The sequence below is a fragment of the Bos grunniens genome, chromosome 3, assembly GCF_055505025.1.
Source record: "Bos grunniens cultivar Pamir isolate PY7600 chromosome 3, Bosgru_T2T1.0, whole genome shotgun sequence".
In the NCBI taxonomy this organism is placed as follows: Eukaryota; Metazoa; Chordata; class Mammalia; order Artiodactyla; family Bovidae; genus Bos; species Bos grunniens.
In genome coordinates, this window is record NC_141167.1 from 69,069,910 (window position 1) to 69,082,946 (window position 13,037).

General features: G+C 34.8%; 1 protein-coding gene across 42 annotated transcripts in view; it reads right to left on the reverse strand.

The window, feature by feature from the left end:
• ZNF644 (zinc finger protein 644) overlaps window positions 1–13,037 on the reverse strand; it is a 96,711-nt gene that overhangs the window by 57,899 nt on the left and 25,775 nt on the right. For 30 of the 42 annotated variants that reach the window (XM_086394409.1, XM_086394393.1, XM_086394424.1 and 27 more), the window contains one exon: window positions 1,084–1,144. The exons of 9 other annotated variants lie outside the window; for them this stretch is intronic. In XM_086394409.1, the coding sequence (XP_086250535.1) occupies window positions 1,084–1,127 (44 nt within the window). In that variant the 5' untranslated portion in view covers window positions 1,128–1,144. Of the gene's footprint in view, window positions 1–1,083; window positions 1,145–5,797; window positions 5,853–7,556; window positions 7,610–13,037 lie in introns of those variants that run through there. 3 more of the 42 variants (XM_086394428.1, XM_086394395.1, XM_086394396.1) reach the window with 2 other exon arrangements.

A 13,037-nucleotide genomic window follows, 5' to 3' on the forward strand; every position in this document is an offset into this window, starting at 1 on the left:
CTGTGAAAATAGTTTCTTAAAAAAAAAAAGGAAATAGTTCACTATTAACCAAAAAATTAAAGTTTTATAGACATCAGTATCTACCTTATAAGATGTACTGTAAAGACTAATAAGGCATGAGAAGCACTTAATATAGTAAGTATTCTCCAAATTACCACTATTATTATAGCATAATACCAATAAAATGGAAACGTCCCTTCAAATTATGACTAAACCACTAATTGAGAATACACTATTTAACTGCACATTACTCAACTACAGCACTTCTCATCCTAGGCTTTTTTTTTAAACCACTGAGATCAGCAAGGTTTTGACAGCTGAAACATCTAGTTAAGATTCAGAAAGACCTGAGTTAATTTTAATGTAATCAAAGTATTCTTTTTCATCTGTTTATATCCTGAAGCCATGTTTACTTACCAACAGATTAGTAAATGCATCCTTTTAACATCTTAATTTATATTATTAAAAAAGCAATCTTTCACATATCAGACCAAAAGTACATGATCACAATTCAATTCTAAAGTTGACAGTCTTAAAAAATTAAAATATGAATGCTAAATCAGAAGTTATTCAGTAGAAATACAAAAAATATTAAAACAATCATTTATAACTCTGAACATTACATTAACGTAAGTCATAATTTGACAAATTTAAATAACTGTGGAAGTGTTCTGTTAATGGAAATAAGAAAGTAAATTTTACAAAAGCAAAGATGACTCAAGAAGTTTAAGAAGGGAACACGGAAGAAATCTAAGCAAATGTCTTATTGAGCTGGATTCCAAGTAGCTAAACCAAATATCAACTGATTTTCAAACATGTTTAAGGGTCACTGGAAACCGCATACTTAAGTTAATCACAATATAAAAGGAGGAAAATTAAGAATGTAGTTCTACTATTTGACAGCTGTGTTTTTACTTCCATCAAATCAAACGGACCAAGTGAATCAAAAAGCTGTTTCTTTGTATTTCAAAATTTTATTTAAAGACTCATTGCCTTGGATTTGGAGGTATGCTTTTTAAACATAAATTTTTGTATTATTCCTATTTTGATTTGTAATATTTAACAAAGTCATCTTCTACTTACCTAGATTTTGTCTTATTAACATCTCGCTGTAAGAACAATCTCATTCGAAATTAAATCAAACCTGAAAGAATACATGTAAAGGCAATCATTTAGTTCTTCTGCTTCAGGTATGAATAATTATATCTATGATATACTATTTTTTAAATTAACAACCATAAATTAAATTATTACAGTAACTTTCAAGAAACTATTGCCAGCTACCTTTGAGGAATAATTATCTATTCAACTGAGAAACAAACTTCTTAGTGCTGTTTCCATTAATATTAATAGTATGGCAAATAATTAAAATATTTCTGAATAAAACACACACTTCTATGTCAATGCTTATCTAATATTACATACATGCCAAAAATACACCAAAAAGTTTAAAAAAAAGAGATGTCATTAAAGTATATATTAATAGTGGCCATAATAATGGCTAACATTGATTAAACATTTACTAAATGCCAGGGAAGATAATTGTAGAGAACAGTGAATACTGATACACTCTTGCTTCCTCAATTTAACCTTCAATCCAGTATAATGTGACCTTCAGTCTAACACTCTACTGAAAATTTACTTGTCAAAAATCTACCTACCCCTAAGTTTATCACACTCCACAAATTCTGAAACTTAATATATACTACTCTGAATTCTACACTTCAGCTCTCACCCTTCCTGAAAATCAGCTTGTTACTCTTCTGAATTTTTATTCTGTCACCACCACAACTACTACTATTCTCACCTAGATTACTGTAACTGTTGTATTTCTAGACTCACTATGCACTCAATTTATCCTTCCCAAATGCTATAAGTAATCATTTCCCAATGGCTACCCTGAAGAATCACATCTATGCCTCAATCTTTCATAGTACTCATCAGTGACCTCAGTCTCATCTATCTCTCTAGTCTTTACTCTCTTCCTCACTTCATATTTCTACGAAACCCCTTCAACTCCCAGAAGAGCCCCTAAGCTCTCTCAGCCTTTTCGCATGGTGAACTATACTTACTTTTTATTTCTCCTTAACCTTGCTAACACCCTTATACTAGTTTTTCAATATTTAGTTTAGTCACCCTGGCAGATCCTTCTTTAATTTCTTCAACTATGTGAAGCTGTGTTTCTCAATTACAACTAGTGATTTCTCAAATAGCAACTAGTGATAGCTCTATATAAACTATTTACTTGTGGGTTTTCTGAGCTACACTGTGGACACATTGAGCAAAATAATTAATCTCACTTCAGCACTTTCACTGGATAGCACATAATAAAAGCCTAACAATGTAGTGTAGGCAAGCTGAAAGATTAGAAATTTTACATTGTATCCCCACATGTACATAGGATACAGAAGGTAGGAAAGTAAAATTCAGTCTAATGAATTCAATTCACATGTTTAAAGACTGGAGAAAAAATTCCTATCATTTCTCGATGTCAGCAACGTTACTTTATAAAATGACTACATCTAAGTAAATATACAACTGACAATGAGTCCGGTGCAACCTTTTATTGAGTAAATGAATTAATTTCACTGAGGAACAGTACTAAGATTTGGTACTATATGTTTCTATCTCTACAGAAAACAGTTTGTGGACGATGATGCTAGACTAATTTAAGTGTTACCATTAAGCAGAAAAAACATTGTAGAGGAAGGTGAATATGGTTTTAACATTAATAATGTCTACAGTCTAGAAAAGTGGTTCTCAAACTTCAATGTACATGGGAATCACCCAGAAGGCTTATTATGCAAACATGGCTAGGCTCTACTCTCAGAGTTCCTGATTTAGCAAGTGTAAGACTGTGAAAGTGAAAATCACTCAGTCCTTTCCGACCAACTCTTTGCGACCCCATGGACTCTATACAGTCCAAGGAACTCTCCAGGCCAGAATACTGGAGTGGGTAGTCTTTCCCTTCTCCAGGGAAATCTTCCCAACACAGGAATTGAACCCTTCATTGCAGGCAGATTCTTTACCAGCTAAGCCACAAGGGAAGTCCAGCTGACCATTTTGGATTTCTGAACTTCCTAAGGTCATGCTGATGCTGATACTTCTTGGACCACCCACTGAGAACACAGACATCCAGTTTCACACATAATGTTTAGAAGAGATGAAAATATTTTACCACCCACTGCCACCAGCCTTCACCCACCCAAAACTGTAGAGACCTATTACAAACTAAACTATAAATCAAACTGAGAACATCACAAGTCTACTATGAGATGCTCAGTACGACAGGCTAAAAAATGGTCCTACAAAAGATATCCACATCCTACTCCCTCAAATCTGTGAAGTTTATATTATATGGCAAGAGGGAAAAAAAGTCTTTGCAGGTGTGATTTACATTAAAGATTTTGAGATGGAGAGACTATCCTGGATTATCTACGTGGGCCCTAAATGCAATCACTTATAAAGTGGGAGACATGGAAAAATTTGACGACACACTGAGAAGGTGAAGTCAGAGCACAGAGATCAGAAAACACTGGCCTTGAAGACTGCAGCCATAGCTAGGAATTGGGACAAAGAAGAGATTCTTCTGTACAGAGAACATCACTGATGACACCTTGACTTCTGCCCAGTGATACTGATTTCAGACTTCTGGCTTTCAGAACTGTGACAGAATTAAATTTCTGTTATTTCAAGCAATCTAGTTTGTGGTAATTTGTGAGAGCAGCCTAGAAAATAAACATACTGAAGATGCCAAGTTCTCTGGGAGATAAATCAGAAACACTATATAAAACTTGTTACAGACTGAACTGTATCCCTATAAAATTTGTGTGTTGAAGCTCTAACTCCCAATATAATTTATATTTGGAGACAGGGCCTGTAAGGAGGTAATAAAGGTTAAATAGGGTCATAAGGATAGGGCCCTAATCCAATATGACTGGTGTTCTTATATTAATTAACAAGAGAGAGATACCAGGGATATAGGCACAGAGGAAAGGCCCTGTGAAGACGTAGTGAGAAGACTGACATCTGCAAGGAGAGAGGCCTCAGGGGAAGCCAAACCTAACGATCAAATCTTGGACTTTTAGCCTCTAGAGTTGTGAGACAATGTATTTCTGTAGTTTAAGCCACCTAGTCTGTGGTCTTTTATTACAGTAGCCCTAGCCAACTAATACAAATAGATATGCTGCTGCTGCTAAGTCACTTCAGTCGTGTCCAACTCTGTGTGACCCCATAGACGGCAGCCCACCAGGCTCCTCCGTCTCTGGGATTCTCCAGGCAAGAACACTGGAGTGGGTTGCCATTTCCTTCTCCAATGCAAGAAAGTGAAAAGTAAAAGTGAAGTCGCTTAGTCATGTCCGACTCTTAGCGAACCCATGGACTGCAGCCCACCAGGCTCCTCTGTCCATGGGATTTTCCAGGCAAGAGTACTGGAGTAGGGTGCCATTGCCTTCTCCCAAAAAGATACACATGTTTGCACAAAAGCATATACAAATATTACACACAATAACTAATTTTTTGAATTTGTGTGCTAGTCACTCAGTAGTGTCTGACACTTTCCAACCCCATGGACTGTATGTAGTCCACCAGGGTCCTCTGTCCTTGGGATTATCCAGACAAGAATACTGGAGTGGATAGTCATTCCCTTCTCTAAGGGGATCTTCCCAACCCAGGGACTGAACCCAGGTCTCTTACATTGGCAGGCTGATTCTTTAAGAGTTTAACAGTTTAATTTCTTTATCTTGCTCTGTTCACAGTTATATTTCAAAGTCTGGGAAAAACCCACTTTTAATTGTATTTGTTCCTCAAAGAGACAAACCAGGCCATTATAAACACTATCTTGTTTAAAGGGAGTATCTTATAAGGAAGTTTGATAGGAAATAGGCTTCCCTGGTGGCTCAAATGGTAAAGAATCTGCCTGCAATGAAGGAAACCTGCATATGATCCCTGAGTTGGGAAGATCACCTAGACAAGGTCATGGCAACTCACCCCAGTATTCTTGCCTGGAGAATTCCATGGACAGGGGAGCCCGGTGGGCTATATAGTCCATGAGGTCGCAAACAGTCAGACAGGGATGAGTGACTAATACTAGACAGAAAGTTCCCTTTAAATCCATACCTAAAGTATAATATAATTAGGATATTCTTTAGGTGAATACTGGAAGGAGATACAGAAAGAACACTTAAGTAACTAATAGAACTGGTTTTATTTCACTAAAATGTCAAATATATCCTCCCTAAAACCCACAATCCCACTCTAATCTTAAGAAAAACATCAGACAAATTCTGATACAGGAAAATCCTATAATATACCTAACCAATATTCCTCAAAACTGTCAAAGTCATTAAAAATACAGTCTTAAAAAGTCTAATGAGAAATGACAACTAAACGTAATGCAGTATCCTGAATGGGATCCTGGAAGAGAAAAATAACATTAGGTGAAAACTAAGAAAATCTGAATAAACTATGATCTTTAGTTAATAATGATGTAACAATATTGGTTCACTAATTGTAACAATTGTACCATATTAAGGTAAGTTGTTAATACAGAAAACAAAGTGTCCACGGGGGAGGAAGGGTAGAGTGGGAACTCTATACTTTCTATTCAAATTTTCTATAAATCTAAAATTTCTGATAAGTAATGTCTTCATTTTTCAAGTATTTTCAGTGTACAGAAGAGGTATGAACATATTTCAGAAAATTAAACACTGACAAATTAGAAACAGCTTCAGAATGAAACCCCAAATGCAGATAACAGCAAAAATATATGTAAAGTAGGCCACAAAACAAATCTTACCAAATTTAAGACTGAACTCATGCCAACTATCTTCTCTCACAACAATGGAATGAAACTAAAAATCAACAGCAAAAGGAAAATAAGATCCATAAATACAGCAAATGAAACAACTAACTCTTAAACAACCAATGGGTCGAAGAATAAATCACAAGTGAATTTAGAAAATATTTTGAAAACACAACATACCAAAACTAATGGGATACAGTGACAGCAGTACTAAGAGGAAAGTTTATATGCTCACATTTAAAAAAGAAGATCTTAAATCATCAGCTTAATTTTATACTTATATAAGAAAACCAAAAGTTAGTAAAAAATGAGTTGTTTTTTTTAATCAACAAAACTGACAAATTCTTAGACTAAGAAAATAAGAGAGATTATTCAAACAAAATCATAAATAAAAGAGGGGACATTACAACAAATGCCAAAGAATTATGAGATTACTATGAACAATTATATACCAATAAACACACAATCTATGATGACCAAATCATGAAGCACTAAAAAATCTGAACAGATCTATAACTAGGTAAGGAGACTGAAGCAATAATCAAAACCCTCTCAGTGAAGAACCAGATGATTTCACTGAGTAATTCTACCAACTATTTAAGCAAGAATTCTCCTCAAACTCTTCTAAAAAACTGAACACAAAAGAACATATGCAAACTCATTCTCATTAAGAGTAATGAGATCAGCAGTATGTGATACCAAAGACAAAGACACAAGAAAACTACAGACATATATGAGTATTTGCAAAACTCCTCAACAAAACACCAGCAAACTGAATGATATTCACCATGACCAAATTGGATTTACTCCTGGAAGGCAAGGATGGTTCAACAGACAAAAAATCAATTGATGAAATGCATCACATTAATAGAAGGAAGGACAGAAACCAAGTGACCATCTTGATGGGGAAAAAAACATTTGACAAAACTCAAAATCATTTCAGGTAGGAACATGCAATAAACTATTAACAGAAGGAAACCACTTCAACACAGTAAAAGTCACATGAGAAAAATCAACCGTTAACATCATACTCTAGCGAAAGATTGAAAGCTTTTTGAGAGCAAAAAGGTGGTAAGGATGCCCACATTTGCTACTTCTATTCAACACAGTACTAGAAGTACAAACCAGAGCAATTAGACAGGAAAAAATTAAAATAAAAGGCACACAAATTAGAAATAAGGAAGTAAAGTTACCCATTTGCTGATGACATGATCTTATACATAGAAAATCCTGAAGATTCTTTAAAAATGTTAAAGCTAGTAAATGGTCTCAGCAATTTTGCAGGATATAAAAACAACACACAAATATCAGTTGTGTTTCTACATATTAAGTCTCACACTTCCTCATTTCAAAACATATCACAAAGCAACAGTAAGCAAGACACTGTGGGACTGACATAAAGTCAGACATATAAACCAAAGAAAGAGAAGAGTGAGTCCAGAAATAAACTCATGCATGTGTGGTCAAATGATTTTTGATAATGATGTCAACAGTACACAACAGGGAAAGGACGTCTCTTCAACAAATAATGCTGGGCAACTGGATCAAAACATGCAAAAGAATGAAGTTGGATCTTTACCTAATACGACATTAAAAAATAAACTTAAAACAAATCAAAGACCTAAACATGACAGCTAAAATCCTGAGAAGAAAAAGGCCAAAAGTTTCATGACACTGAGTTTTGGGCATTGATTTCTTGAATATGACACCAGAAGCAGAGACAACAAAAGCAAAAATAGACAAGGCAGACTACCTCAAAATTAAAAATTCCTCTTCATCAAAGGAATCAACCAATACAGTGAACAGGCAATCTACAGAATGAGAAAAAATTTTTACAAATCGTATTTTTGGTAAGGGGTTAAATACCCAAAATATGTAAGTAACATTTACAACTCAACAACAAAAATACAAAAACAATCCTATTTAAAAACAGGTAAAAGATCTGAATAGACAAATATACAAATGTCCAGAGAATATATGAAAAGATGTTCAATGCTGCTAATCATAAGAAAAATGCAAATCAAAACCACAATGAGATATTTCATATCTCAATAAAATGGCCACTACCAAAAGAATAGAAAATAATAAGTGCTGGAAAGGATACAGAGAATTGGAACTCTTGTGTAATGTAGGGGGGAATGTAAAATGGTACAATTACAGAAAATAGTAAAGCAGTATCTCAAAAAATTAAAAACAGAATTAGCATATGACCCAGTAATCTTAGCTTTGGGTATATACCAAAATAATTCAAAGTACAACAGGATCTCAAAGAGATATTTATATACTCATGTGTCCTGTAGCATTATTCAAGAGACAGAAGCAAACTCAATGCTCAGCAGCAGATGAATGAATAAAGGAAATATGGTATATACATACAATGGAATATTAAGTAGTCTTTAAAAATGAAGAAAATCTTGTTACATGCTACATCATGGATGAACTTGAGAACATTATGCTAAGTGAAATAAGCCAATTACAAAATAAATATTGTATGATTTCACTCATATGAGGTATTTAACATAGTCAAGATAACAGAACAAAAGAGCAGAAAGGTGGCGGCCAAGGGTTAAGGATGAGGGGGATAAAAAACTGTGCTTTAATGGTAGAGTTTCAGTTTCATAATGCAAAATTCTACAGATCTGGATCATACCCAAAAGGGGGATGCAGCTGAAAAGAAAGAATTACAAAATAGCAAGAGGAAACTTTTGGGGGTGATAAATATATTCATTATCTTGGTTGTAGTGATGACTTCCTGAGTGTATGTTATGTGTGTATGTGTGTGTGTATATATATAAACTTATCATACTATACACTTTAAATGTGTCAATTATATCCACCAATAAACAAATCTGTTTTTAAAACCTCAATTATAACAAAAAAACAACTAAATTATAAAACAGGCAGAAGATTTGAAGCAGCATTTCATCAAAGATACATGAATGAAAATAAGTACATGAAAACATGCTTAGTATCATTTGTCAACATGGAAATGCAAGTTAAAACCATGAGTTATCACTACACAACTGAAATGCTAATACATACATGCAGGAAGATAAAATGGTACAATCACTTTGTAAAAACAGTATCACCATATCTTAAAATATCAAACACTTAGTAGGTGTTTACCCAAAGAAACAAAGCATATGTTCACACAAAGGCTTACATACAAATGATCATCTTTATTTGTAACAGCCAAAAGCTGAGGGGAAAATATCCAACAACATATAAAGCCTTAAGTTATATACAATGAACAGAGTAGAATTTAACTAATGACACATGCAACACAGATGTATGTGAAAATAATCATGCTGAGTGGAAAAAAGCAGACAAAAAGATCTCACAATGCACAGCTTCATCCACATAAAATTCTAGAAAATTCAAACTAACGTATCAAGTGACAGAAAGCAGATCAGTCATTGTGCATTACGGAAGAAGCAATAAATAGGAAAAGATTACAAAGGGGCACAAGGAAACTTCGGAAGATAAAGGATATGTTTGTTATCTTGTGATGACTTCATGGGTATATACAGATATCAAATCTATTCAAATTGCACACTTTAAACCTGTGTGATTTAGTATATATCAATTGTACTTCAATAAATCTGTTTAAAATATCACAATATGCAAAGAATAATATGCAGGGGAAAATAAAGTCAATTAAGAAGGTTAGTATAATAATAATAATGATAAACACAAGAAATTGTCATTTATAATCAAAAGAGTAACAGTATAATCATCTATTAATACTTACAACTGGTACTACAACAGGCATTTCAATTACCTACAATTGATAACTCAGTCCATGAACAATGCTTACAAAACCCCATCAGACACATTCCATGAAACAAGTATAAGTCATCTTGACTACTGGACAGATCAATGTATTTAATTTACACTTGTAACAACGTCTACTCTTAAACACAATTCCTACTGAAATATAATGGGGAGCAATTTAGAACAAAATAACATCAAAAATTCTACAGCATGAATCAAAAGCCTGTCTGCAAAAATAACCCCAATTCTGTACCATCCTATTCATTATTCACGAGGTACATGAATAATGCACTTGGCAATGAGACTTTGCAGTTTCCCCTACCAAGAGGTGGGTTTCCTTGGTCACTCAGACTGCCTGTAAAGAATCTGTCTGCAGTGCAGAAGACTTGGGTTCAATCCCTGGGTCAGGAAAATCCCCTGGAGAAGGGAATAGCTACCCACTCCAATATTCTTGCCTGGAGAATTCTATGGAGGGAGGAGCCTGGTAGACTACAGTCCATGGGGTCACAAAGAGAGTCAGACATGACTGAGCAACTAACACTACCAACAGATCTTTCCATAGCCCTGTTTACTCCAGGCTTGACCTTTTAAGGAAGATCAAACAGAATGTAGCAAATGTCACAGTTTGCCAGTTCTCAGCTAGGCTTCAAGAGGCCATGTATGTCGCTGCTCTCTTGCAATCCTGCCACTACCATGAGAACAAACCCACTCTAACCTGCTAGAGGACAAGAGGAAAGCCCAGATGTCCCACAACAGTCCATCCTAGAGAACCCCATCCAACAGTGGCAGAATCATTCTCCTGACCTGGTTCTGAATGCGGACTTAAACGAGCCCTACCAAGACGAGAAATACTGCCTGATTCATAGACTTACTCTAATAATAAATGTTTGTTTTATGTCAAGTTCTAGAGTAATTTATTACACAGCAATAGCCAACTGATACAGCAACCCTATTTTAAAGATAACATATTATTCTTATCCCTAGAAGGAGTTACTGCAGATTAACAACAAACGTAGGTCTCTCAACTTTTGAAAACAATGGGAAGAGGAGGAATAAAAGTCTCTTTTATTCTTTTACTAACAGTGACTCTAGAAAATATCTGTCACAGTTTGTCAGTCTCAGAGATACACAACTGAGCAAAATAATTTTAACAAGTTATCAGTCAACTACAATCTCTCACGAAATTGTGTTGCAAGGTAGTTTTACTGGATCCAACAATACAATCAAATCTTTCAGGATATGCTATAAATCTACAAAAACTGTTACAGAACAATCTGCTTCTTTGCCCAACATTCTTTTTCCTATTTATGCTAATGGTATCTTCCTTTGGGAAACAGTATTAATATGTAACTGTTACAACTGCACCAATCTTAAGCTCCTGGATCAAGGGATGAACAAATGATACCTAGACTGATCAGAGTGCCTTTTGCTCCTAGCTACCATTATTATATTATGGATGGCAATGTAGCCAGAATGGGAAATTTGGAAATACCTGCAAGGACTACTGGGAAAGGTATACTCTTCAGTGGAAATAATGGCTATGACAATGATGTAGATCACAGCAGGTAGTGCCCATCTTTGCCACCTCGTGGAGGTAACACACTTAGGAATGAATTCACCACAGGAAAAAAATCAAAGTCAAGGGATGGAGACATTATCCTATCATTTACATCCATTGATTCAAACATGTCAATTCAAATAGCTGCAATAACAGCAGAATAGGTAATATTTATCAATTGACTCACTGAGACCTACTAGAAGAAAACAGCAAAATATTAAAAACTGTCAATTTGGTGGCATCAAAAAGCTAATACAACAGTAAAGAATGATCAGGCCAAGATCCAAGACAAAATGGTGACCTAGAGATATAAACCTAGCACCTAAGGATGCTTTTACCTTGGGCTTATTTGCTAATCCAGATGATGCAGTTGAGAAACTGATCACTATTTCTGACATTGCTCTAGAGCTAGTGGGATCAAACTGAGATCGCAAGGTTCAGAACTGGTTAAAACCAAAGTAAATGTTGCCCACTCTTTGAGTCGAGTTCCTAAAAGATTATACTCTAGCGAACCAGAAGTAAAAAAAAGTTCTTGCATACACTGCAACACCACCTGAAGACATTTAAGTAGCCAGATTAAAAAAAAAAACAAAAACAAAAACACAAAACTCAATCCTTAACACATAATTAAGGTAACCCCAGAATGTTAGAGACTCCAGGAGTAGCATGAGCAAACAAAAATTATCTCTGGAGAAAGATAACATCATCTCAGGGCTCAGAATTGAGGCATGGAAAAACAACTGGAAATGTAAATGGAGAAAGCATGGCAGGGAGAGAACCAAAAGAGAAATGTAACAAAAATTCTCAGGATAAACTTTGCCTAAATCACTGAATGACTGATAAAACTATGTATGCACAGAGGAAAACTGAAGAAGTTGAGGGGAAAAAGTTGACAGAGGCTGGAGAGAAAGCTTACACTTGAACAGAGCTTTACTGTGAGTGTGATGTTTTTTCAACAGGATACATTCCACTGTGCACAGTTTTGGCAGCAAAAGCTGAAGCCCTACAAGGTTGAAATGTCAGAGGACAGAATCCAAGTCCAGCAGAACAGTTGGGAATCAGCAGAATCTCTCGAAATAGGTAAACCATAAGCAAGCTTCAAAATCTGTCTATAAACTTCACCCAAGAATTCTCAGAACATTAAGAGTCCAGACACTAAAACATAATCATAAAGTTCAGTTTTCAGGCAAAAACTGCATGATTTACAAAGAAACAGGAAACAGTGATCCATATTAAGGAAAAAAGGGGTGTTAAGAGATACAATTCTGAGTACTCAGAATATAGAATCTAAGTGTTAGCATATAAAGAACTCCAAGCAGCTATTTTAAGTATGAGAATTAAAAGAACACACATTCAAAAAGAGACTATAAGAAAGAAAAAGCTGACAAAAAAAAAATAAAAATAAAAATTTACCATAAGGAGGTGATTAGAGATGGAAGAAGAAAGAATTGGTGAGCTTGAAGATAGACCAATAAAACTATTCAATCCAAAAAACAGAGTTAAAACTACTGAAGAAAAATTAAGAGCCTCAGAGACCAGTATAGAACACTATCAGGCAGTTCAAAATAGATGAAACTCAATTCAACATGTATGTACAATAAGATGTAACAGAAAGAGAGCAAGAAGAGTAAAAAAGGTACACAATAGTTTTTCCTAAAGAAACAATGAACAAAAACATCTCAAATTTGGTATAAAATATTACCTTGTAGATCCAAGAATCTCAACAAACCCAAGCATGATGAATATGAAGAATCACTTCTACAGTATATATCATACGTAGTCCATCTACTAAAGGCCAAAAAAATACCTTAAGTGCAGCCAGAAAAAAGTGACTGGTTATACATGAGAAATGACAATGCAACTAATGGCTGACTTATCACCAGAAAAAAAGTGGATACTGGA